General features: G+C 43.7%; 2 protein-coding genes across 12 annotated transcripts in view; one reads left to right on the forward strand and one right to left on the reverse strand.

Annotated features, from left to right (window-relative positions):
• The window catches only part of AASDH (aminoadipate-semialdehyde dehydrogenase), a 52,641-nt gene extending 32,825 nt beyond the window's left edge, over positions 1-19,816 (forward strand). For 7 of the 8 annotated variants that reach the window (XM_043546185.1, XM_043546184.1, XM_037897716.2 and 4 more), the window contains 5 exons: positions 2,893-3,736; positions 6,650-6,813; positions 7,486-7,611; positions 10,838-10,969; positions 16,543-19,816. In XM_043546185.1, coding sequence (XP_043402120.1) covers positions 2,893-3,736; positions 6,650-6,813; positions 7,486-7,611; positions 10,838-10,969; positions 16,543-16,953 — 1,677 coding nt within the window. In that variant the 3' untranslated portion in view covers positions 16,954-19,816. The remainder of the gene's footprint in view (positions 1-2,892; positions 3,737-6,649; positions 6,814-7,485; positions 7,612-10,837; positions 10,970-16,542) is intronic. The other variant, XM_043546186.1, reaches the window with a different exon arrangement.
• Positions 19,817-19,919: 103 nt separating this feature from the next.
• CRACD (capping protein inhibiting regulator of actin dynamics) overlaps positions 19,920-27,457 on the reverse strand; it is a 218,668-nt gene continuing 211,130 nt past the window's right edge. For all 4 annotated transcript variants that reach the window (XM_037897713.2, XM_037897712.2, XM_037897711.1 and 1 more), the window contains one exon: positions 19,920-23,145. In XM_037897713.2, the coding sequence (XP_037753641.1) occupies positions 22,985-23,145 (161 nt within the window). In that variant the 3' untranslated portion in view covers positions 19,920-22,984. The remainder of the gene's footprint in view (positions 23,146-27,457) is intronic.

Raw genomic sequence — 27,457 nt, forward strand, 5'->3', positions numbered from 1 at the left:
CTTCGCGATTCATCCGGCTCACAGACGCTTCCTCTGCTTTGTTGTCAACTGCGAACATTATCGGTTCACGGTCCTTCCCTTTGGCCTCTCCATGGCCCCTCAAGTGTTCACCAAATGTCTGGCCATAGTGGCAGCCTTCCTTCGTCGACGACAGATACAGGTATACCCGTATCTCGACGACTGGCTCATCCGAGGGCGCACCAAAGAGCAAGTGCAGGTTCACCTTCTTCAATTCATCACAGACATGTTTCAACAGTTAGGCCTCCTGCTCAACATGGCAAAGTCAACACTAGAGCCAACCCAGAGGATAGAATTTATCAGGGCGCTCCTAGACTCCGTGTGGGCTCGAGCCCTCCTTCCGGATGCTCACTTCCAAGCCTTGTCAGGCCTCATCAGGAGCCTTCAAAGCTTCCCAACCTCAACGGCAAGAAGGTTATTGAGCCTTCTAGGACACATGGCTTCCTGCACATACATGACCAGACATGCCAGACTATGGCTCCGCCCTCTTCAAGCCTGGATGGAATCGGTCTACCACCCAGGTCGAGACAGCCTAAACCTGGTGGTTATCATTTCGGAGGGAGTCCTGGCCTCCCTCCAGTAGTGGCTAGACCCAAAGGCAGTATGCGGAGGAGTCCCCTTCCGCACCCCTCAGCCTTCCTTGTCCCTTGTCACAGATGCGTCAGCCCTGGGATGGGGCGCCCACCTCGGGGACATCCAGATGCAAGGTCTATGGGCCCCATCCGATCTCTCTCTCTCTCTCCATATCAACATACGGGAGCTGATGACTGTGCTTCTTGCGTATCAAGCCTTAGGGGAGCGTTTGCATGGTGGTCCTCACCATGGCCTTGTTCTATATCAACAAGCAAGCGGGGGCTCGTTCCTCCCTCCTCTGTCAAGAGACCATTCGACTGTGGGAATTCTGCATAGCCTACTCCATTCACCTGGTGCCATCGTTTCTCCCAGGGGTCCAGAACATGTTGGCGGATCACCTCAGCAGGTCCTTCCAATCCCATGAATGGTCGCTCTGTCCTGTTGTCATCCACTCCATCTTCCTAAAGTGGGGGTTTCCCCAGGTCGACCTGTTTGCCTCGCGCAGCAACCAGAAATGCCTGGCGTTTTGCTCCCTCTAGGGCCGCTCCCCGCGTTCTTCCACAGACGCCTTCCTACTCCCATAGAAGAGCAGTTTGTTTTATGCCTTCCCTCCGTTTCCCGTTGTACACAAGGTCCTGCTCAAGGTGCACAGGGACAGATCATGACTGATTCTGGTCATCCCGGCGTGGCCCAGACAGCATTGGTATACCACGCTGTTGGAGATCTTGGTGGACACCCCAGTTCTGCTGCCTTTTTTTCCGGACCTGATCACTCAGGATCACGGCCGTCTCTGTCACCCCGACCTACGATCCCTCCACCTCATGGCGTGGATGCTGCATGGCTGAGCCATTCTGAGCTACTCTGTTCTCATTTGGTACAGCAGATTTTGTTGGGTAGCAGGAAACCTTCCACTCGGGCCACATATATGGCTAAATGATAGCGACTCTCATTCTTGTGCACTCACCGCAGCATGCCCCCCCCTCCAGGCATCCGTGCCTCTCATTTTGGACTATCTCTTGAGCCTGAAACAGCAGGGCCTGACGGTATCATCCATCAGGCTTCACCTGGCTGCCATTTCGGCTTTCCACCCAGGAGCGAATGGCTGATGTGTCTTCGCCAACCCCATAGTCAGTAGGTTCCTTAAGGGCCTGGACCGTTTCTACCCACAGGTACGACAGCCAGTCCCCACCTGGGACCTGAACCTGGTCCTCTCCAGGCTTATGGGGTCCCCGTTTGAGCTGTTGGCCACCTGTTCCCTCCTATACCTCTGTTGGAAAATGGGTTTGCACAGCGTGTATCCGAGCTCGCAGCTCTTACCTCGGAACCACCATACACGACCTTCCATAAGGACAAGGTGCAGCCAGAACCTCTCCCGGCCTTTCTTCCCAAGGTGGAATCAACCTTTCATATCAACCAGAACATTTTCCTCCCAGTTTTTTACCCAAAACCACATGCTACTCGTCAGGAACAACGGCTACACTCCCTAGATGTTCGTAGGGTCCTGGCCTTCTACGTTGAGCATACAAAGCCGTTCAGGAAAACGACCCAGCTCTTCGTTGCAGTGAACAGATGAAGGGCCTCCCGGTCTCCTCCAAGCAGATCTCCTCTTGGATCACTTCCTGTATCCGTGCTTGCTATGATCTGGCCGGTGTTCCAACCCCGCCCCTCACCGCTCACTCTACAAGGGCCCAGGCCTCATCAGCGGCTTTCCTGGCCCAGGTGCCAATCCAGGAGATCTGCAGAGCCGCTACTTGGTCTTCAGTACATACTTTTGCCTCTCACTATGCCATCGCCCAACAAGCCAGAGACGATGCGGTGTTTGGTAGAGCGGTCCTACAATCCACGGTACTTCACTCTGACCCCACCGCCTAGGTAAGGCTTGGGAGTCACCTAATTGGAATCAATATGAGCAAGCACTTGAAGAAGAAAAGATGGTTACTCACCTTTGTAACTGTTGTTCTTCAAGATGTGTTGCTCATATCCATTCCAAACCCACCCTTCTTCCCCTCTGTCGGAGTAGCCAGCAAGAAGGAACTGAGGGGGCACTGGGTTGGCTGGGGTGTATATATACAGCACCATGAAGGCGTCACTCCAGGGGGCTCCACAGCCGACCCACCGGGTGTTGCTAGGGTAAAAATTCTCCGACGGCCGTGCACGTGGCGTGCGCACACCTAATTGGAATGGATATATATGAGCAACACATCTTGAAGAACAACCGTCACAAAGGTGAGTACCCATCTTTTCCCTGTGGCACTGGGACATTGTTCACCTCACAAGCTCTGTTCTCCGCTTCTTCTCTAGTCTCTCCTGAGTCTTCCAGATGATTCACCCAGCATTTCCAAAGATTCATTGTTTCTGTACAGTGGTGGAGACTCCTTGAAGTCACTACGGTTTCATGATGAGATTGAGAATTTGACAGGCAAAGCCATCCCTGGGCTCCTGGAAGTTATTCTCAGCAGCTCCATTGCTCAGGTTTACCAACATGTTCTTAAAGCTGTATTCCCAAGTGAGGACCAAATAATGGATCATAACACTGTGAAAAGAACACTGACTGAGAGGAGTGGAGGGGAATTCCATGGAGAACACACAAAACCAAAATCTAGAAGGTACTTTAATGCTCCTGCAGGATTGATTGCATTTATTGCACTAAACCGAGGAAATCGGATGTTGTCGATGACTTCCCCTGAGTCTCTTATGAACCCATATAATGTAGGACAGGCAGGAAAAAAGTTAAGACAACAAGCATCTTATTCATCTGCTGTAACTTCTAATACAATGAAATATGAAGTGACAGAGAATAAATCTGGAAAGAGCAGAAGCAGTCCAGAAATTGCAAGGAAGGCAAATGAAACAGGTACTCATTCTGTAGAACAAGCTCCTTCAGAAGAGACTTTCTTAAAAATGCCTGAGAAGCTGATATTACATGTAAGATGGAAGTCAAATATGGGCAAATGTGTAGATGCCTCCCCATTAGTTATAATACCAGCCACGGATGATTTATCTGCAACTGTATACGTTGGGTCCCATTCTCACACAATGCAGGCAATTGATTTATGCTCAGGAAAAATCAAATGGGAGAGAATCCTTGGAGATCGTATTGAATCGTCTGCATGTGTGTCTAAGTGTGGAAACTTCATTATTGTTGGTATGTATTTTAAATGATTTTCCTCCCCCCCCCCCCTTTAAATTGTAACCAAATTACACAGCAGCTTGTTCAATGTCAAGCAATATGTAGCTGGCATCTCTGCTTCCACTAACCCGTGTTCTGTGTCTTTCTAAAATTAAACTGCAGTAAATGGGAACAAAAGGGGAAAGCAGTTTCAATGCCACTATTGAGGGTGGCTGGGCCCTTTAAAGGGAGGTGGGTTCCAGTCCACTTGTGACAAGTGTGGCTCATCTCCCCAGGTGAGAAGGATGAGTGATAGTGAGTGAAGTCATGTAACAAGTGGGTCAGGTGGCTGAATCAGCCCTAAGGCAGATAAGCAAGAGGCCTAGGGAGAGAGAGTGAGTGTTTGCAGATTCCTCAGGTAGAAAGAAGGCTCCTGCAGGGCCCTGAGTCAGCAGAGGGGAAAGAGGTCTGTCTGTTGATCTCTTCCAATCTAGAAAGGAATAAGATTGAGAAAAGGAGCAACCATTTGAGGGAAGCTGATCCAAGGTCACAGCTGACAGGAATAAGCACAGCTCCAAGGAGGGGAACTGTGAGGCTCCTCTGTTAGAGGAAGACTTTGGAGACCTAGAGAGACAGATCCGCAGGTGGGAGGATCTGAGCTCAGCTGGGGACTGGGTAGAGGAGCCTGTTTGTGTTTGAACTCTGAAAGGAAGACAGATACTCAGGGAGGACGGGCTGGGCCCATCTTGAAACTGGGGTGAAGGTTCTGTAGGTATGAGTTCTATTTTGAATGACTCTGTGCAGCACTTAATACATTGAACTATGGGAAGGGAATATCTAGACAGTATGGACTTTTTAAGGGCCCCTGAGTAGGTGTTCAGGAGGCATAAAAAATAATGGAAGGGAAACTTATTTAAAGTATTGCAATCAAGTAGGATTATTATGCACCAATGGATTCTCCTTTTCTTAACTGTACTGTACTAGTACAATGATAATCAACAGATACAAGTTCCTTTTGAAGAATTTAGTTAGAACATGATCACTGAACTGCTTAGAAAAGCATGGGATAAGTTTTAAAAATGCCTTGAAAGTAAGCTTTAAAAATTAAGAGGTAGTGTAACCCACACACCTCCTGGGTGCGGTGCTCTGTCCTATCTAGTGGCACTGAGACCACTTAGAGAGAGATTAATGAGTCTGCTCTACAGCCATATGGCTTTTAGCTCCTATAGTAGAGGCTCATGTACTAAGCTCCAGGGGTCCCAGGTTCAATCCTGCCTGCCGAAGACTCGGTGTTACAGTAGAACTTAGCATATGATACCTCAGAAGTTAAATCTGATGCAAAATAATCTTTTTTTTTTAAGGGTTTTGTGGGTACTTTGAGCAAAGGTCACTTATACAAGATATTGGTGAATGCACTTTCCACCCCATCGGTGTATGCTGTCTGAATTTTAAAGCAGTTTGTTGTTGGCATGTCAAAGTGGCCGTAATTGCCTCATACAGGATTAATATGTCACCTGTAACTGACTTCCCCATGAAAAATCAGGAGGGTTTTTGTCATCTGCTTAGATGAAAAGAGAGTAATTAAATACTAATGTTATCTTTCTATGTGGTACATGCACGTTGATATATATAAAATGCCTAACACAGGGATGGGCAAACTTTTTGGCCCGAGGGCCACATCTGGGTATGGAAATTGTATTGTGGGCCATGAATGCTCATGAAATTGGGGGTTGGGGTGTGGGAGGTGAGGGCGAGGGCTCCGGCTGGGGGTGCGGGCTCTGGGGTGGGGTTGGGGATGCAGGAGGGTGCTCCGGGTTGGGGCCAAGGGGTTCAGAGGGGGATCAGGGCTAGGGCAGGTGGTTGGAGCATGGGGAAGGGGCGCTCGGGTGCAGACTCCAGTTGGCATTTAGCTCAAGCAGCTCCCGGAAGCAGCAACATGTCCCCGCTCCGGCTCCTATACGGAGCCGCGGCCAAGCCGCTCTGCACGTGGCCCCATCCACAGGCACCACCCTTGCAGCTCCCATTGACCGCGGTTCCCGGCCAATGAGAGCTGTGGGGGCAGCGCTTGGGGTGGGAGCCGCATGCGGAGCCCTCTGGCTGCCCCTATGCGTAGGAGCTGGAGTGGGGATATGCTGCCGCTTCCAGGAGCTGTGCGGAGCCACAACAGGTTGGAGCAGGGCAAGCCCCCGACACCGCTCCCTTCGAGTGGGAGCTCGAAGGCTGGATTAAAATGTCTGAAGGGCAGGATGCGGCCTGCGGGCCATAGTTTGACTACCTGTGGTCTAACGGGTTAAATAATACAAAGCTTGGATCTCTTGCCTTTTGGCTTGACATAAGGCAGTGGTGACCAAAGTTTTGGCTGATACTTTGATTGCTGTTGAGCCTGCAGGTAACAAAATTGTGCTGATATTGTATTATGCCCTAACATGTCTTGAAGCAGAGCCTGGATTTTATTAAACAAAGTGGAGGGTCTTTATTGCCAGATGCACTGTTGTTGCCATGTTGTTTCCAGGATATTAGAGAGACAAGGTAGGTGAGATAATATCTTTTATTGGACTAACTTCTGTTGGTGAGAGAGGCAAGCTTTGTGTTTATTGCCAGAAACATAAATGAGAATAAAAGTAATTTCATTAATATGCACAAACTTTGCACTTCCCTTGTCCATATTCAGTAGCTCACCCTATCCTCCAACAAACTTCACAGTAATAGCACAGTAAAAATAGGCATAGCTTTAAAATGACTCAGAAGAAGAGCACTGAGTGCTTAATGTCAAATGCACTTGTGAGGTTTTATTTTCAGCAAGAAGCTTGAATGCAAAAAGTGCTGGGAAATATGTTTGGAAGTGATGGGTTGACTCATGAGCTATCTTTTGATCAGCAATGATGCAGTGAAAACGCTAATCCAAATATCATTACCTGTTTTTTCCCTATTGCACTTTATTTTATGCAGGCTGCTATAACGGCTTAGTGTATGTACTCAGAAGCCAGAATGGGGAAATACACTGTATCTTTACCACTGAAGATGCTGTGAAAAGCTCTGCAGTTGTGCATCCTTCCACTGGACTAGTCTACATTGGATCGCATGACCAGCATATATATGCTTTGGATATTTACGTAAGAAGTCACCCTGACTAACTTTATGTATATCAAAAGTAAAACATCTGACCCTCTTGAACCATATCTATAAGCTCCATCAGTGTTCGCAATCTTGGGAGCCCTATTGTAGACAGACTGCCAACTGCTTTCATTTTAGCCTTGAGTTAATTAGGCCTGCTTGGAGTAGAGTTAAATGACAGTGATTAAAAGTGCTGTTGGCAGTCTGTGGCCTCCCTACATTACACTCCCAGCACTGCCAATGCCAGTTCAGAACTATATGGCAAATTACCCTCTGTCACTAGTACGGAACTGAGTGGTTAGGGCAAATCTAAAATGTGTACTCCCAGTGCTGGCAAATTGTAATAACCCCCCAATTTGGTGTGGATGAGACTGAATCTCTTCCCTTTCTCCAGAATGTGTTGAGAGAAGGAAAGTGATGTGGGTGTGTGTTACGTATTTCTTAACTGAGTTTCCAATATTTAGCTCTATGAAAGAAGAAACTGCCTTGAGCAATATGGATCTCTTTGATTGCTGGCAAATTATAATCTTTACTTAATAACTAGTATTTTCCAAGTAAACTTGCTGTTGATAAAACTTTGACATTTGAGTCCTTGCAAATAGCATAATGAACTTTAACTCTCAGTTATCAGATTGTATAGCTTTTTATGTACTTTTTTCTTGGATTGACAGAAGGAGGAGCGTGTCTGGAAGCTGCACTGTGAAGGTGGAGCTGTGTTTTCATCTCCATATCTAAGCATCTTGCCAGATCACCTGTATGTTGCTACGCTAGGCGGACTTTTATTGGCTGTAAATCCAGTATGTACCTTCCTTGCTATCTCTGGGCCAGATCTTGAATCCTTATTCAGCCAAAACATGCTCTGAAGTCAGTAGAAGTTTTGCGTCAGTAAGGACTGTAAGGTCATACTTTCTAATAACAATCTTTTTCATCCCAGGATCTCACTGCGTTTCAAAAGAGAGCAGTATTATTTTGATTTTTGCAGATGGGGAATCTGAGGCGCAGAGGGACGAAGACTTAGGGCATGGCTACACTTGCAGATGTAGAGCACTTTGAGTTAAACCAGCCTTCATAGAGCGCAGTAGGGAAAGCGCTGCAATCTGTCCACACCGACAGCTACAAGCGCACTGGCGTGGCCACATTAGCAGCTCTTGCAATGGCCACAGAGAGCAGTGCATTTTGGTAGCTATCCCAGCATGTAAGTGGCTGCAATGTGCTTTTCAAATGGGGGGGAGGAGATGGAGTGTGACAGAGAGTGTGTTGTGTGTATGTGGGGGGAGAGAGAGTGGGCTTTGGGGGGGCTGAGAGCATGTCAGCATGCGGTCTTGTAAGTTCAGATAGCAGCAGACCTCCCCTCCCCCCCGTCTGCCTCTCTCTCTCACACACACACAGCATTCCACAGTAATGGTTGCTTTGTCTCGGAGCAGATAAGCATGCCAGCTGTCAGAAATGGAGCTTTCAAAGGGCATATCCGCATTCCTACAGCAAGTTCAAAACAATGACAAGAGTGACCACTTGACTTAAGGGGATTATGGGACATTTCCAGAGGCTGATCAGAGCTCAGTAATGCAACACCTCGTTCACACTGACCCCCAGCTAAGGTGTAACAAACGTTAATCTTCTCGCTGAGGTGGAGTACCAGAAACACTCTAGCTGTGGAGTCAGAGCACTCTACGTGCCTTGTCAGTGTGGACAGGTAGTGAGCTAGTGCGCCCGGGGCTGCTTTAATGCACTCTAACTCGCAAGTTTAGCCAAGCCCTTAGATTCACAAAAGGACTCTGTGAACCTCCTGACTCAGAGATGCTCTACCTCCCAGTGGGATTCTCGGCCTTAAGGTAGTTGTCCAGTTTTCCTGTACAATGTGTGTGGAGAGTCAGATGCCTAAGAAAGGGATTCATGGAGGCTAGCGGGGTCTGCCTGACTTAGCCAGTAGGAGATGCTGAGGAGAGGGGTGTGGCCTGAGCACTGCCTTTCAAAGGCGTCTAAGGCTTTGTCTACATTGGTAAAACTTTTGTCGTTCACAGGTGTTAAAAAAACAAAAAAAAAACCCACACCCACCCACCAAAAGACAAAAAAGTTTTGTCAGTAACAAGTGCTGGTGTGAACAGCACTTTGTTGGCAGGAGTGCTGTCCTGCTGACAACGCTAATGCTACTCATTGTGGGTGGGAGTTTTTTGTTGGGAGGAAAGCTCTCTCCTGCCGACAAATAGCGGCTACACTGCGTGCCTTGTAGCAGCATGGCTGTAGCAGCATGGGCATAGCTTAACTTTGGCCAGAGGGAGGTGTCTGTCTCTTCTCAGGATTCTCGGCCATGAACCTTCTCCTGGAATTGGCTGCCTAAACCAAGTCAGCTCTTTCATGTGAAAAACGAGAGAGGGAAAGACGTACACACAGATACCCTCTCCATGGCAGAGTGGGTACTTACCTGCGATATGAGAGAGAGTTTCAGATCCCTGCTTTTCCTGATTTGGAGCAGGGACTTGAACCCACATCCCAGCTGAGTGCCCCAACCAATGGGCTATTGGGTAGTCTGGGCTGGGTCTCAGTTTCTCATGCTGAAGCTGTTCCACTTTGTATAAATAATTAAATATTCATTGGGATAGAGAGGAAGAGAGAAGCAAGAGATTGACTCTATAACCAGGTGTTTAGGATACTTACTTGGCATGTTAGGAGAGTCGAGTTCAAGTCACTGTTCAGAATCAGGCAAATAGAGCAGGGTTTTTAATGGGTCTCTCACTCTACTCCCCCCGCACTCCGCCTAAAAAAAATATTCCTGATTTGCTAGATACTGGTTGTCTTTGTGCAAGTTAAGCATGCTCTTAGGAATGCCTAGTTTGAGAGTCTCACCAGTGCTTAATGATCCAAGGAGCTGTTAGCTGGGGGGCAGCATCAGGATTTAGGTGTTTTTGTGCATTGGTACTGGCAGAAACTTGGGTGCATAAAGGAATAGGTGGCAGCTGAGCAGCCATTTTGTGAATTGCTTTCTAAATGTTGGCCTTGGACATCTAAAGAGCAGTAAGGTGCCTAAGTGTGTCTTTGTGAATCTGGCCCAGAGATACTTACTCAGGGCCACGTGCTGAGTGAAAGGCAAAATTTGGAAAGGAAATCATGTTTCCTGACTCCCCATCTGTTGCTGTGTCCATTGAACCAGTGTTTCTGAACTAGGGGGTTGTGAGAAGGTGCCTGCTAGGTTTCATCTCCCTAGCTAAAGAAAAAAATCGACAAAATCTCTTGAAGCCTGGGGAGAATAAAAGAGAAACTAATTCCCACCATTCTTTCTACTGTCACCACTCCACGTCTCTCACCTGCAGAGGCCAATCCCAGTGGAGCTCTCCACTTCCTTCACCTAGCTTCCCATACAGTACACCACTCCAGGGAAGTTGCACTTCTAGAGGCTGTGGGGACAGCTTCATGGCTTGTTGAAGGAACAATAGTCCAGAGCTGAGCGCTATATGGGTGTGGGAAGCGAGAGAGGGAAGGGAAACAGCCATCACTAGCAGTCAGCCCCACAACTGAGCTCCCACATGCAGCTTTCGACAAGCTTTCATCCAAGTTTTCTCTTCAGCTGTATGCGTTAACACAGTGAAACGGCACAGAGTAGCAGAGGCACTGGCTCAGATAATTCACTACATTACAACTGTTAATGTACCAGCTATATTACTGAGCTATAGTGATGATTGTGATTTATGGTTGCAGCTGTTCATACGCTGTTTAGGGTTAACACCATGTGCAGTAACAAGTTTTATGCTATTAGGAGCTAGTTGCATGGATCTTCTGGTCCTTTCTCATCTATCCCTGGAGGAGGATAGGATAGAGGCATGAGGGTCACAGAGTCTGTTCTAGGTATTAAGTTGGAGTAATCTCTGCAGGTCTGCTCTTGCTCTGCCGCTTGGGGGACCGAATTCTCTTTTCTTGTGGCTATTCCCAGGGCCCAGTCCAGTTACTAGGGAGAAGATTTGCCCAGTAGTTTTGTGCAGCTTTCTACAGTCACATTAAATGCCATGTCTCGTACTTTGTCATTCACAGGATACGGGATCTAAGATTTGGAAAAGTTCCTGTGGAAAACCCCTCTTCTCCTCTCCCCACTGCAGCGAGCAGTATGTGTGCATTGGATGTGTGGATGGGAATGTGCACTGTTTTAGCCACTCAGGAGAAAAGGTGAAAAACTATCACTATTAAATTATTGTACTTTCTTATATCACAAACTCTTGCTTTGATTTATCTTTTAGTAATAAATCACAGTTTTATAAAACTGTTCTGAGGATTTCAGTGGTTAACATATATTAACTCTTACTTATGCCAGCCAGATAAAACAAGTATTAGTATGTACCCATTTTACAGAAAGGTAAATTCTAACAGAGAGAGGTAAAGCAGGTTGCCCAAGGCTATCCAGCAAGTCAGTGGCAGAGTTGAAAATAGAACCCAGTATCCCAGTCTCTCCCCAGCCATCCCTCCATTTCTAATGCACAGGTAAAAATCTTGAGCACCTCAGTTCAAATTCTAACCATTTAATTTGGGAGGGGAGGATGAGAGGGATGGTGACATTTTTGGTTTGAATTCTGTTAGCAGATGCCAGAGACCTACACAGCAGGGTTGAAAGCAACTGTTGCTTTCAAGTCCCATCCCTTTCTTCCAGGTTTGTTTTATAAAGGTGCTGACTGGAATTAAGGTTTCACTCGCATGTTTATCAAAGTGTCAAACAAAATGCTGGTGTCATGGCAGAGGTATCTGTATAAGTGTGTGCGTGGCTTGGTCTCGTTCTTAGAATCTTGGATGCGATGGTAGGATTTGTTTTCTCAGACATGTACAAGATCTGCACCTTTGGTTTAATTTTTGCTGTTGAAACTATTTGTTTGTTTGTTTTGCCTGGGCACAGCCATAGCGTACTTAACTCAAAAGTGTTGTCCTTGGTAAAAATTGTCACTGATAGAATCGTAGGATGGAAGGGACCTCTAGAGGTCATCTAGTTCAGTCCCCTGCACTCATGGTAGGACTAAGTATTATAGACCATCTCTGAGAGGTATTTGTCTAATCTGCTCTTAAAAATCTCCAATGATGGAGATTCCACAACCTCCCTAGGCAACTTACTCCAGTGCTTAACCACCCTGACAGGAAGTTTTTCCTAATGTCTAACCTAAACTACCCATGCTGCAATTTAAACCCATTGCTTCTTGTCCTATCCTCAGAGGTTAAGGAGAACAATTTTTCTCTCTCTTCCTTGTGACAATCTTTTATGTAGTTGAAAATTGTTATGTCCCCTCTGTCTTTTCTTCTCCAGACTACACAAACCCATTTTTTTTTTTTTCAATCTTCCCTCATAGGTCATGTTTTCTAGACCTTTAATCATTTTTGTAGCTCTTCTCTGGACTTCCGCCAATTTGTCCACATCTTTCCTGAAATATGGCACCCAGAACTGGACACTATACTCCATTTGAGGCCTAATCAGCACTGAGTAGAATGGAAGAATTACTTCTAGTCTTGCTTACAACATGCTTACAATACATCCCAGAATGACGTTTGCTTTACTGTTGACTCATATTTAGCTTGTGATCCACTGTGACCCCCAGATCCCTTTCCACAGTATTCCTTCCTAGGGAGTCGTTTCCCATTTTGTATGTGTGCAACGGATTGTTCCTTCCTAAGTGGAGTTCTTTGCGTTTGTCCTTACTGCATGTCATTCTGTTTTCTTCAGACCATTTCTCCAGTTTGTCCAGATCATTCAGAATTTTAATCCTATCCTCCAAAACACTTGCAACCCCTCCCAGCTTTGGTATCATCAGTAAACTTTAAGTATACTCTCTATGCCATTATCTAAATAATTGATGAAGATATTGAACAGAACCAGAGTGAGAACTGGTCCCTTCGGGACCTTACTCAATATGCCTTTCCAACTTGACTGTGGACGGCTGATAACTACTCTTTGAGAACAAGATATACCACATCTACCACTTCCCCGTTATCCACAAGGCCTGTTACCCTGTCAAAGAAAGCTATTAGATTGGTTTCGCACAATTTGTTCTTGACAAATCGATGCTAACTGTTACTTATTATTAAGGCTGTGAGTTTGTCACGGATTCCATGACTTTCTGGGACCCGCAGGCACTGCTGCCGCAGCTCCCATTGGCCATGGTTCCCAGCCAATGGGAGCTGTGGAGCCGGCGCTTGGGGGTGGGGCAGCGCATAGAGCTAGGAGCTGAGGGAGGGACATGTCACCGCTTCCATGGAGCTGCGAGGAGCCAGATAAGGAGCCTGTCAGCCCTGCCAACCACCCCCCCACCCAGCACCAGCGAGGATCGTGCACTGCTGCTTGCCCTCTCCCCCCTGCACTAGCAGGGGACCCAGGCTGCTCCCCTCCTGAGCACCTGCGGTACCCCCGGGCTGCCCCACCTTAAGCACCCGCACCATCCCCTGAGCCACCTTCCCCACCCAAGTTAATCAGGGGTATATCGTACAAGTCATGGACAGGTGACAGGGCCTTGAATTTTTGTTTACTGCCGATGACCCGTCCATGACTTTTACTAAAAATACCCGTCACTAAAATGTAACCTTTCTTATTACCTTATTATCTTCTAGGTGTTTGCAAATTGATTGCTTAATTATTTTCTCCATTATCTTTCCAGCACTGAAGTTAAGATGAATGGTCTCTAATTCCCTGGGTTGTCCTTATTTCCCTTTTTATAGGTGGGCACTGTATTTGCCCTTTTCCAGTCCTCTGGAATCTTTCCTGTCTTCCAGGATTTTTTGAAGATAATTGCAAATAGCTCAGATATCTCCTCAGTCAGCTCTTTGAATATTCTAGGATATATTTCATCAGGCCCTGGTAACTTGAAGACATCTAATTTGTCTAAGTAATTTTTAACTTATTCTTTCCCTATTTTACCTCTGATCATACCTCATTTTCACTGGCATTCTTCACGTTTGATGTCGAATTGCTATTAACCTTTTTGATGAAAATTGGAAGAAAAAAAAAAAGTCATTTAACACTTCTGCCTTTTCCATGTTCTGTTATTGTTTTTCCTCCCTGAGTAACGGGCCTACCCTCTCCTTGGTCTTCCTCTTGCTTCTAGTGTATTTGTAGACTTTTTTCTTATTACCCTATATATCTCTATCTAGTTTAATCTTGTTTTGTGCCTTGGCCTTTCTAATTTTGTCCCTACGTACTTGTGTTATTTGTTTATATTCATCCTTTGTAATTTGACCTAGTTTCCATTTTTTGTAGGACTCTTTTTTGAGTTTCAGCTCATTGAAGATTTCCTGGTTAAGTTAGGGTGGTCTCTTGCCATACTTCCTATTTTTCCTACGCAGTGGGATAGTTTGATTTTATGCCCTTAATAATGTCTCTTTGAAAAAGCATTGAACTGTTTTTATCTTTAGACTTGCTTCCCATAGGATTCTAGCTACCAACTCCCTAAGTTTGCTAACGTCTGCCTTCTTGAAATCCATTATCTTTATTGTGCTGTTTTCCATCCTACCTTTCCTTAAATTCATGAACTCTACCATTTCATGATCATTTTCACCCAGGCTGCCTTCCTCTTTCAGATTCTCAACCAGTTCCTTCCTAATTGTCAAAAGCAAATCTAGAACAGCCTGGCCCCCATAGCTTTCTGCACCTTCTGAAATAAAAAATTGCTTCCAGTACATTCCAAGAACTTGGATAATCTGTGCCCTGCCATATTATTTTCCCATCAGATGTCTGAGTAGTTGAAGTCCCCCATTACCATCAAGTCCTTTTCTTTGGATTATTTTGTTAGTTGTTTAAAAAAAGCCTCATCCACTTCTTCCTGGTTAGGTGGTCTGTAGTAGACCCCTACCATGACCCCACCCTTGGGTTTTTTACCTTTTTATCCTTACTCAGAGACTTTCAACAAATCTGTCTCCTATTTCCATCTGAACCTCAGTCCAAGTGTATACATTTTTAATATATAAAGCTACATTTCCTCCCTTTTTTCCCTGCCTGTCCTTCCTGAGCAAGCTGTACCTTTCTATACCAATATTCCAGTCATTTGTATTATCCCACCAACTCTGTCATGCCAACTCTGCCATAGTTGTATTTGTTAACTAGCATTTCAAGTTCTTCTTGCTTATTCCCCGTACTACTCGCAGTAGTATACAGACATCTAAGATACTGATTTGATTTCCCCCACTATGTTCTCTCGTCTCTCCCCTATCCCTTCTGTAATGGTTCATGCTCTCTCCCCCCCCCCCGCCCCCCCAATTTTGACCCTTCTCCCAGGTTTCCATGTTTTGAAGTTAACTGCGCCCATCAAACCTACTTTAAACCCCTCCTCACTAGATTAGCCAGTCTGTATCCAAATATGTTCTTCTCCTTCCTTGATAGGTAGAGTCAATCTCTGTTTAGCAGTCCTTCCCAGAACAGCATCCCATGGTCAAGTAAGCCAAAGCCCTCCTGGTAACACCATCCTCGCAGCCAGGCATTCATCTCCAGGATGCACCTGTCTCTGCCAGGGCCCCTACCTTTGGCTGGAAGGATCGAAGAGAACACCACCTGTGCCACCAACTCCTTCACCCTTACTGCCGGAGCCCTGTAGTCATTTTTTATCTGCTCAGGGTCATACCTTGCAGTATCATTGATTCCCACATGGATGAGTAGCATGGGGTAATAGAAGGCTGGATGACCCCTGACAGTCCCTTCTGTAACATCTCGGATATGGGCCCCTGGCAGGCAGCATACCTCCCATATTCAGGATGACAGATGGGTGCCTCCATCCCTCTCAGAAGAGCATCACCAACCACCACTACCCTACATTTCCTCCTGGGAACTGTGATCCTCCCAGGCTTGCGGGTACATGGCTTCTCCTCCTCGATATTTGCAGGTGATTCCTCATTGCCAGGGCAGCATAATGGTTCTTCATCACTGTAGTGGGTGGGGTGGGAGTAGGGCGGAGCACTGCCTGCTGCAAGAAGTAACCAACAGCCAGTGTCCTCCCTTTGACAAAGCCATATCCTCCTCTCAGGGTGGTATGACAGCAGCCCTCTCTAGCTGGATAGCTTTCCCAGCCTTGGGTGTCTGATGTTCTAAAACAGTGATGCTAGGACTCCTCCCCCTCTTCATTGGCTTGCAGGGATCTTTATGTAGGTGATTCTTGGAACTCCCACAAGATGGGGATTTGTTGCACTACACCAATACAGTGAGGAAAGATTCTCTGTAGAATGCATGGAGAGAGGATGTGGGGTTTGCCCTGCTGGAGGGACACCTATACTGTAATGGCCTTGGGGTACTTATTGTGTTGCCTGTTTAGCCTCCTTTCAGTAGAGCCTCCACATAGGTGAATAATTTACAGGAAACTAGAGAGAAAAGGGGGTTGAGATAATATCTTTTATTGGTGAGAGACAAGCTTTTGAGCTTACTCAGATCTCTTCTTCAGTTCAGCTCTTTGTAAGCTTGTCTCCTACCAATAGAAGTTGGTCCAGTAAAAATATTACTTCACCCACCTTTTCTCTGGAATATCCTGGGACCAACATGGCTACAACACTGCATTGTAGGAAACTATCATGTGAGTGCCTGCCTGCTGAATGTATGTGTGGAGCTTAGCTTGTGAATGTTGCAAATATTTTCTAGCCATGTATGATATACAGCATATGCCAGAATCCAGATGATGCAGTATGTTTGTCCTCTCTGTTAACAGCTTGTCCCTGAAGATTAGATGATGTCTCATTGATAACCTGAACAACCTGCAATAATGGATTAATTTTTTAATACTGTTCTGTAGGTTTGGCAGTTTTCCACCAGTGGACCAGTCTTTTCATCCCCATGTATCTCAAGTTTAATTAAGCAAGAAATATATTTTGGCTCCCATGACCGCTTTATCTACTGCTGTAATATGGAAGGTAATTTACTGTGGAAATTTGAAACCACTTCAAGTGTATATGCAACTCCCTTTGTTTTCCATAGTCATGACTTGGAGAGTGAAACGCTGCTGGCAGCAACATCTACAGATGGTACAGTGTGGGTCCTGAATGCTAAAAATGGATTGGTAGCAGGTGTCGAGAAACTTCCAGGAGAAGTATTCTCTTCCCCTGTAGTATGTGGATCAAGGCTTGTTGTTGGCTGTAGAAATGATTACGTTTATTGCCTGGATTTGTGTATTGCTGAAAAAACAAGAACTACTAGGATGTGTTAAACTGCTTCATCTCTAGTGTTTACACTTGGATGTTAAGAACATCCTTGAATTGTACTTTAAAGCACCCAGGCCTGTGCGGTCCTGCTCTTAGCCCATTCTACTTTTGTAAAATTGATCATGTTTGCAAACTTTTTAGTTAACAATTTTGCACCAACAGGCATGTCTACGCTGCAATAAAGGACCTGTGGCAGTGAGTCTCAGAGCCTGGATCAACGGACTTGGACTCATGCTTTGGGGCTAAAAAGAGCTCTGTTTAGCTCCATAGTGGGAGCTCAAGTCAGTTGACCCTGAGCTCTGAGACTTGCTTCTGTAGGTTTGTTATCGCAGAGTCAATGTACCTGTTGTCATGCCTGGAGTAGGAAAAATGTGTGGTTTTCTTTTAAAATTGTGCCTATGTGCTGTTAAAAACACGAGAGTGCTTAGTGGCAACAGTGTGTAATATTTTTAAAAAACGTTATGTGGTCATGGTCAACATTAAACTCCCCCCCAGCCCTCCCCAATCATGATCTCTGAACACATTTTTAAGGTGTTAGTGTCTGCATTAGGTGGACATTGGTGCTAGCTAACATGTTTTCAAAGTCAAGCGATTTTCCTAATCAAGAGAGGGCACTTGACTTAATGATTTCTCAGCATCACTTGTCTGATTTAAGGTGAATTTTGGTGGAAAAATAAATGTGTTCACTCTGATATAACTGTTTCTGGCAATTTATATTGAATTTTGTGCCATATGTCATGTCTAGCATGAAAATGGAAATAGCTTGTCTGTTTGGTCTCAAGTTTTCCAGTATTTGGTTGGGAAATTTGGTCTTTTTATTGAATGTATTAACATATTTTGTAAATCGATAACTGTGTCTCCGTGTACCTACTCACATGCATAGACCAAGGTGTTCTGCCCCTCCCAGCACCTTCCACTTGAGCTTGCTACCTGTTGTGGGGAATCCTTCAAGGCCGATTATTCTATTCTATATAGGTTTTTAAAATGCATTCGGGGGATGCAGCAGGGCCTGGGCCAGCCCTGATGGGTGGGGGAGGGGAACGAGCATGGCCCAGCCTCGGTCCCCAGCTGCAGCTTCGTTCTCTGCCCCCCCCACCCTGGGTTCGGGGGGAAAGGGAGGGGGCAGACGGGTAAGGGGGGACATGAAGTGGAAAGTTTGGAGACCATGTCTCAATCATTTTATGGTATCTAGGGAAGCTAACCTAACTTGCAAGAATAAACTGAATCTTCAGTTTTACACAGTCCGTTAGTAAATGCTTAGCCCAAAAATAGTTGATTTGAACATTATGAACTTTAAACTGGAACCCATTCCAAAATTGCATGATTGTTATAAGCCCATGTTTGACTTTAAATACAGGATATTTCAATGCGTATGTCTATGCAGCATTTTGGAGCAAGTGGGAGCAAGCTCTGAGCCTGGGTCGACAGACTCAGCCTAGTGGGGCTTTCATTAATGCTCTAAAAACAGCTGTGTAGACATTTTTGATCTAAGCCAGGTGTGGCCAAACTGCACCTCATGACTGCATGTGGCTCTTTTAGAGTTAGTGCGGTGAGCTGGGGCTCGGGCCGTCAGCCCCGCAGGAGGTGCCCAGACCCAGGGCTTCAGCAGCACATGCACAACAGGAACTTGCATCACGCAGTGCTGTGCAGACCTTTTGTGCTCGGGATATCCCTGCATTCTGCACAAAGGCTGCGTTTGCTGTTCATCAGTCGGATTTCAGTAGTTCTCCGAGTAATGATCTCTGTTTGGATTCCAACCGTGGGGTGTGCATGCGTGCCATGTGCCGGAGCCAGAACTGTTCATAGTAGTGACCGTTGACCCGCACGTGGGTCATGCGTCAACTGTGTGACACGTCTGAGGCTTTAAAAGGCCATGCGGGTCCAGTTCCCTCTTACCGCCACATGGCCAGAGTCAGAACCTCTGTTCTTGGTGCTCTTAGCTTGCTACAAGTACTGTTTTCACCTTTTTTCCTGTAGCTGTAGTTGTAGTTAAGGCTAAGATTTTGTCAGTGACTTTTACTAAAAATTACTGACAGGTCATGGGCAATAACCAAAAATCATGGAAATCTGTGACCTGTCTCTGACTTTTACTAAAAACAACCCTGACACAATGGATAGGGGGGGTCTAGCACCCCTCTGCTGCTGCTGCTCACAGCAGCTGGGAGCTGTGGGTCCCCACTGCCTGTGGAGGCTCAGCGCTCCAGGACCGCAGGGAGTTGCTTGGTGCTCCGAGGGCTGCCTGCCATCTGCTGTGGCTCAACTCAACATGCCCAGTTGGTTTGTTGTTGTTTTTTAATCAGGTTTTCTAAATCTTTTTTTTGTTGATGTCCTCTGGAGTCTCTGTAAATCATCCGCATATTTCCTAAAGTGGGGCACCTAGATCTGGACAGGTCAAGCCTCACCAGTGCTGGGTAGAGTGGGACAGTTACCACTCGTCTTATGTACAACTCTACTGTTAATACCTCCCAGAATATTAGCCTTTATTGAAACTGCATCACTGTGTTGACTCATTCAATTTGTGATCCACTTTGACTCCAGATCCTTTTCAGCAGTACTACTGCTGACTTGACTATATCTAAACAATTTCCTGACAAGCTAGAAGGAGAGGAGGTAAGCTTGCTTTTGTAGCAACCTTGACAAAGGTTTGAAACATTAATAATACTTACCAATGGTATTCTAATGCATTAGGCTTTGAATACAATAACCCATTTAAAAAAATTTAGCAGTTTTTGTACTAAGCATTTACTAATTAGCTTGGATCATTGAGTAAAACTCAAGACTCAGTTCACATATGTCCAGCTGTGAAGACATTTAGCTTAGTGACTTTTGAAGCTTCTGCATGAACAATTAAAATGGTGATGTTGAAATTAATTTTGTATTGTCATTTTTTTCCCAGTTCAAAGTAACCAGCAGCAGTGATGTGAATTTGTTGCATCTAAATTTCCAGTGTCTATCAATGACAAAAGCTGTATTTTAAACTCAGGAACCATTTTTTTTATTTAAGTAGAACGTTTTCCAATAATGGGACCATTTACGTTAAAATATGACAACCAAAATATGAAAATAAAATAGAAATTACACTAAGGTATCCCTTCTTCATAGGTCTTGTTACTCAGTTTTATTGTTGATAAAAACACATAGCAAGACACCTGTAGCACTAAAAGTTCTATTTATAAATAAACCTGACCTATATCATTAACAGAAGGAGACAGTGAATACATACATCATCTGATAATTTTGACTGGATTATAATTTAATAGGAATTAAAATGACATTTGTATAAGAAACAATTGCACTGTAAAACATTTGAAAAATTAAAAAAGTACAGAAAACAAAAACCTCACAATTATACATTTTGTACATTACTATATGAACATAGAGGTTAATCATATATAACCTGTTCAGAAGAAATGGTATTTTGTGTTTATAAATTACAAAAAAATTGAGACCTTCTACATAGTGGTTCATTCAGTTCTTAAAACATTTTTGCTGATTTGAATAAATTCAGTAGTAACAATTTTTTTATTTTACAGAATTCTGACAATTTGTTCAGAAGACACAACAAAGCTAAAGCAAAATAACACTTCACAGGTGTTTAGTGCAAATTTCTGTGTTGATTTTACATGAAGTGTCAGTGTTCAACTTGTAGACTTTTTAGAAGTGGTTCCAAGCAAGTACTGTACATACTGAGTGCAGTTTTTAGTATACTAGATACCCTACACTTGGAAAGACTCTGCTTTGAATCTTTAGGTTACAACCATCCTTAATCAATTCAAACTGTGCTATAAATGTGCCTAGTGTTGTTTTGGAGGTCAGTTCATTTTGTCATGCACAATAGCACCTACTTTTTGCTCTATAAATCATTAAACGTTGCTTGATCGCGACTACTGTTTTTTCTCTACCTTTGTGGTTGGCCTGCTCCCACCAACCCCCTGCATCTCCTTCCTGGTACCCCCACCCCCCTTCCAAAACTGCATCCAAAATTCTGGTGTTTGATTTCCAGCAGTTTAGAGTTATAATTACAAGAACAACTCTATTGCACACTTCAAAACCCAGATGAGATATAAATGTACATTAAGTAGTGCTACTTTATGGGACTAATTAAACACACAGATATTATGGGCCAAATCCCCCCTTCAGATAACCACAGAGCTCCCATTGAAGTCCATAGGAGTTGTGTGCAGGTACCAGAGAGCTCACTTGTTCCTCTGTGTATAAAAATTTTAAATACTTATTATGTTAGGAGCAAGGAGAGAGATTTTAAAGGTTCTAGTTTAAATATGAAAGAGTGGAACACTGATTGCACAAGAGCAAACATATTTCCAGCTGCACCTCTATTGAATCTAATGTCTGTTGTGTTTGTGCTATTTTAAGTGTGCTGCTGAACCTTTGTTTCCTTCATAGGATGCAGTCTATTCAATAACAACTTTTGCTGACTAGCTTTTTTCAGTTCTTAGAACAAGGATGATAGTGCAAGGCTCATTGTTTTCTGCTTTATTTACAGTTTGCTCCCCTCCTCATGCGATGTATAGTAATTTGGCTAAAGAAAAGTAATAATATGAGGAGTTATCAGATACATTATGCTGTAGTAATGCAATTTTTCCTCTCTCCTTATTGAAATTGCCTCCTCTTAAAATGCTCTTATGGCTCAAAAAAACCCATATATTTTAAACAGAGGGGGATTTGCAGCAATATGCAAAGTTCATTGAAAACACAGGAATTTTTTTAAGGAAGATGAAGCTTGCTTTTTGTTGGTGTAGTTACTATGTGTAAAAAGCCATTTTAAAAAAAAATTTAAAAAAAGCATAACTTCCTGGGTAGAAAATTTAAGGATGCTAACATTTTTTTATTACATTTTAAAGACTAATTAAAAAAAAATTCAGCTGCAACAACTGATTCCTCCCACTCCCCATGTAAGTAAATTTTTTACTCAATTTTACAGCTGGGTTGTCTAGTACAAGGAAGGTAGGTCTGAAGTCACTCAGGGAACAACCTTAGCAAGAATTAGCATTCCAAATCCTTTTTATTCTCTGTTCAGGAAACTGAATTTTAAATAAGTTTAAGTTACTACCGTGTCATGAGCATCCCAGAGTCTTGGTTTTCTGATTTTTAGGCCCCAGTCCTGCAAACGTTTACACATGAATAACTTTACACCTGTCAACAGTCCCTTTAAACTCAAGGAGACTCGTTAGGTATGTAAAGCAACTCATGGACACAGATATTTGTAGGAATAGGGTCTTAGATTGCAACTGCTCTGAGCACATGGATGCCTAATGTGCTCTGAGCACATGGATGGACTTTGCCTCTGAGTGAACGGGGGAAACACTTTTTGTATCCCTGCTCCATGGTTGTTATATGAATGTTAACTAGAATGATGGGCAAATTATTTTCTTTTTTTGAGGAGGGAGGTACAGCAATTGTGTTGAGTCCCCAGCATGAAAGACAATAGTGCCTCAGTAATTGGATGCTACCATCACTTGCTATCACTTCATTCGCAGGTGGGAAGAAGTCTCCCAAAATGCCTTGGATGGGGAGAGGTTTTCAAATTGCAAATAAACTGCATCAAACCGAGTTCAAAAGCGACCATTGGGGCTAAGAGGAGGGAACATGCATTTTACATTCATTTTTTATATCGGAGTGGCCAGAATCTTTTCTTTGTCTGCATGGAGAAGAGAGATCCAAAACCTCAGACTCAGATGCTCACAAAATTTGAAAGAGCTTTTGATCTGAAGTTCTGACCCCTCTTTTTATACCGGGCAAAACCAAAATCTCACATTTGAGTAGCGCTGAATTTTGAGAAATTGGATCTGAACTGTATGCCTGGGCCCACTCTCTACCTAGTTTTTCAAAGCAAAGGGATCTATGATGTGAGCACACACTATAGTGACCTAGAGTGAAATGGTGATCAGTTCAGTTTTAAATCCTTCACGGAATGCATTTAAATTTTGTTCACTTTCTTTTGTCCTGTGTAAAAAGCTGAATCAATAAAAAGGGGAAAACAACTAAGAAACAAAAGTAAAGAGCAACAACGTTAGTTTACTTAATGATCTGTGGACAGTCACTCCAGGCTTTTGCTTTCCTCTTGGCTAGGGCCAGCCAGGCTGGTTCTGTTGACACAGGGTTAGCATCAGGAGTAGAGAATCTCTTGGTAACCTCTTTTGCTAATGGAGTTGTTGGAACAGAATCTGAAATCTCCACTGTTTATTGATTTGGGAGAGAAAAAAATAAAACAGATGAAACATGCTACACTGTAGAATAATAGAGAACTATGAACTTTGCTGTGAATGTGTTCACAAAATGTACAGATACCGTATCTTTACCGTATCTTTATCTTTAAGGTGCCACCGGACTCCTTGTTGTTTTTTAAAACTATAGTTCAGTCTTCCTTTTTTTAACTTTCTATATATGTTGAAAACCAAATTAATTTGGCTCAGATTTATAGATGAAAAAAATTGGTCATTTAAAATTGGACTAACCCACACACTTGAAGATGGTTCTACGCTGAAAAGTAACTCAGCGAACATGGAATGCTAGGACACTCTTTTTTATAGTCTCAATGGTTTTCAGAGCAAATCTGCTCGGCTTATAAGTAAAAATGCTGTTTTTAATTTTGTTGTCAATCCTGGAACCTCCCCCCGCCCCAACCTGACAACCTAGATTCTTTCCTCCTTATGTATAATCAATAACCAGGTTTCTACAGGCACAGTTCTGCTCTCTTACACATATGCAACCCACTGTCTCCAAATTGTGCCCTCTGAGACACCTGGGCAAATCAAGGTCAATACATTTACACAGAAAAATGTAACTAAGTAGAAACTGCAGAGCTATCAATTCTGATGTTACTGTTTAAGTAGGAGTAGAATCTAGCTCCCCTTCCCATAGCTACTTGTCTGCAAGCTTAACAAGTACCAAAACCATTTATCACTAAAACAAACTGATATCTCTGATTATATACAAGTGGCGTATCTGTTGAATAAGAAATTGCCTTTTACAGAGTCACTTTTCAGAGCAGAACCGCATAAAGTATAATGCAGGGATCAGATGACAGCATTATTAAATACTATACTGATGGATGCTATAGAAAAACTCTTAAATAGACTTTTTGCAAGTGTATTATTCTGTAATACAGGGACAATCTCTGCTTTACCCCCAATTATTTTATGACTAGAAATTTTAGAATAAATTTCCTTGATCAAAGCCTGTTGAATTCAATGGGCTGGGAGTATGTGTAATTCCGTGGGCAAGTTAATGATAGAAAGGTAAGGGAGCGGTCAGTTGAGTCAAAAAAAATCTACAGAATCATAATTTCAATTACGTCACCCTCTGCGGTGTGGCAGAGGGGACTCATTGCCTGCTCCATTTCCCAGTACTCTGGGTGGTGGAAATGTTTATAATCCAGCATCACTGGAAATGGGTATCAACCAAAAGCCCTGTCTCCCATGAATACAAGGGTATCAGACATGACAAACCTAGAACAATTATGTAAATATGTTTGAGAAAATGTTTAAAAATCAACTTTTTAAAAAAAATTATACTTTAATGGAGGCATGTCAGATATGCAGCCCTCACAAAATTAAATTGTGGCCCTCAACTGACGGTGTTGTATTATCAGTTAATGCTGAGAATACCTGATTAATTTTTTTCATGTTTACAGATTACTAAAAGTGGAAGGAGTGCTTCAAGTTGATTTGTCGTCATTGGCAATAAAGAAACATTTCAGTATTGATTATCAGGCCAAAAGACTTGTAATGAGGCACTGGTTAAGACATCAGCATCGAGCCAGAAATCACTGGAATTCATCTGAAAATTGCATGCACATAGTTACATAACATGCATTACATTACGTAATTAGAATCAAAGTAATTTATTACAAAAGACTTGATCATTTTTAGATATCAATGGGGAGGTGAAGAGTACCAACTAGTAGCTGAAGAACACCACTTCGGAGAATACCACTGAAGAGGACCTGGTTAAAACACAACATTCAGTGGCACCTTACCTGCTATAAGAAGTGCACCCACTAAACTGAATTTGGCAAGGCTGGAGCGGAGGTACATCAACCATCAGAAAAAAGTTGAAGATGCTGGGACAAGTGCTGGGTGTGGACAAGACTTGCCTTGTACTTATATTGAGAAGACCACCACCACCTTCTGCCCTAAACTGAAAGCATGGAGGCCTTCATGAAGCACAGTTTCAACATAAGACACTGTATGAAGCAGTCACTCTTTGTGAGAATGTTGCATGGAAAGTTAAGTTGGTGCATTGACCCAAAGGATATGCATGCATACACCACTGCTTATCCCATCGAGGGCTGCACCAAAAATGTATCTAATGTGTTGTATCAAGAAAAAAACAATACAAATACTGATTTTACTACTGCAAAGTGTGTGACTCATCTGGAGGTCATTAGAGCCTCTGAGGCAATTTATGGATGGAAAGTGGTAGAGATGGTCAATGCAGAGGCGAAGTACAGAGAAATATGTGATTTAAATGAAAGTGAAGAGGAACGTATGCTTAGCAGAAAGGCTTATAAAGGAGTTATTGAACTGTGGGATAGGGACATAGTTTTTAGCAATCCTGTCTGCAGAAATGAATCACTGCATATGTCCTTAAAAGCTACAAAAGGCGTGGTGTGAGAAGTGAAATCACTGATGTCAACAATAGTATGAAGACTCCAGGTGCAGCTACTAAAATTTTTTTTTTTAAACAAAAGCATTTTGTCCTGCAGTATGTAGGAGTTTCAAGGATCCATAGCTGACGCCAAACCTGAAAAAATAATACCACATGACCTGTACTTCATTTTTAAGTGGTGCATTGATGGTTGCAGTGACTGCAGCACCAGCAAGCATGAAGGTAAGCAAGTGGAGCACAAAGCTGCCATTTTATTGCAAAGCCTCATGGATGAGTGCTTGAGTGAAAGGCAGGTTTCCAATATAAACACAACAACGTTGTGGTATGTGCATAATCTACCACTACAAGTGGCTGTTGCTTTAACAATTCATTCCAAAACCCATAGTAAATTCCTCAAGCAGCTTAGGCACAGCATTGGCTCCTCCATTGATTACAACAAACTACTCCGAGTTCTCCATGGTACCACGATTGATGTGGAAGAATTGCTTGAAGAATTTCATTGTTGCATGGCATAATGAAGCTGCTACCTCTTTCCATTCAGTGCAGTTTCTTCCTAGTTCCTGTGAGGAGGCTGATACTAAAATTATCTTGAATGCCGTCAGTGCCACAGAGGTACTACTAAACTCTGGATTTTTGCACAAGACACAGACGTTTTAGTGCTCTCTGTGAAATGCTACCCAAGATTTCTGCAAGATTGTTTTTGTGGCTAGTGCTAGGGAACAATTGCTGTATGTCCCTCAGAAATGTGTTCCTATCCCTTGGACCATTAAAAGCTGCCACACTGCAAAGTTTCCATGCCCTTTCAGGATGTGACAATACTGGAAGCTTGGCTGAAAAGACCAAATTATCTTATTCAAAGGCACTAAAGATGTTCATATGCCGAGTTTACCATTTGAAGGCCAGCTTTACAGCACATGCACAGCTACATAGCTGGATGTTTTCCAAAAGCGGATGGAGAAAAAGGAGAAAAACTGCCACTGACAAGAGTCAAGAGGGAAAATTCCATGGAGTGGAATGGCTCTAGGACATCCAGAAACTACCCTTCCCAACGGGGCATAAATGGGTCTTGGAGAATGGACTGATCATGCCAGTTATGTGTGAAATACTATGTGGTCCATGAACAATCCTTCCACTAATTAAATGCGTGTGTCAAAGACCAGATGCTCACCATCCTGCAGATGTTTGGCCAGAAGTCTGCCTTGTACAGAGATGTGAGTGTGTTGTGCAGATGAGGATCAGCGTCACGTGTCTAGCAGTGAAGCCCTAGACTGAGATGACACTGATTAACAAATGGTTTCAGTCTTACATGTCAAGGCTAACTTCATTCGGATGAGTGAAAGATCAGTATCTCTCTTTATGTAAGCAATGAATCACTGTTAAAGTATCATTTAAAAAAAACCATTGATTTTTAAACATTTTCATGTGTGTGTATATATGTGTGTGTGTGTGTATATAATTGTTCTAGGTTTGGTACCACTGTGTTTGCAGGAGAAATGACTTTTGACATATACCCAACTCAACCCATTTCAAACAACATTGTATTATTAAAATTTCCACCAACCGGAGGAGCTGGGAGGTAGCACGTCGTCTCTCTCTCTCTTCACCCCGCTGCGAAGTATGACACTATTGGAATTATGATTCTGTAGATTTTTTACAAACCAGATGGCCCCTCCCTTAGCGACAGAAAGGTAACTTGCCCACAAAATGAGATTTTACTACATTATGCTCCCACACGAAAAGATAACTCGTGTCTTTATTTTCATGGCTCAGGTATAGTGCGAGCAGCCCTATCCTGTTCCTGTTCAACCCTGACCTAAAGGAACCACCTCTAGATTGGCACCACTGGAATAAGTATCAGACGTGGAGGCACTTTGTGTG

The sequence above is a fragment of the Chelonia mydas genome, chromosome 4 (assembly GCF_015237465.2).
Source record: "Chelonia mydas isolate rCheMyd1 chromosome 4, rCheMyd1.pri.v2, whole genome shotgun sequence".
NCBI lineage: Eukaryota > Metazoa > Chordata > Testudines > Cheloniidae > Chelonia > Chelonia mydas.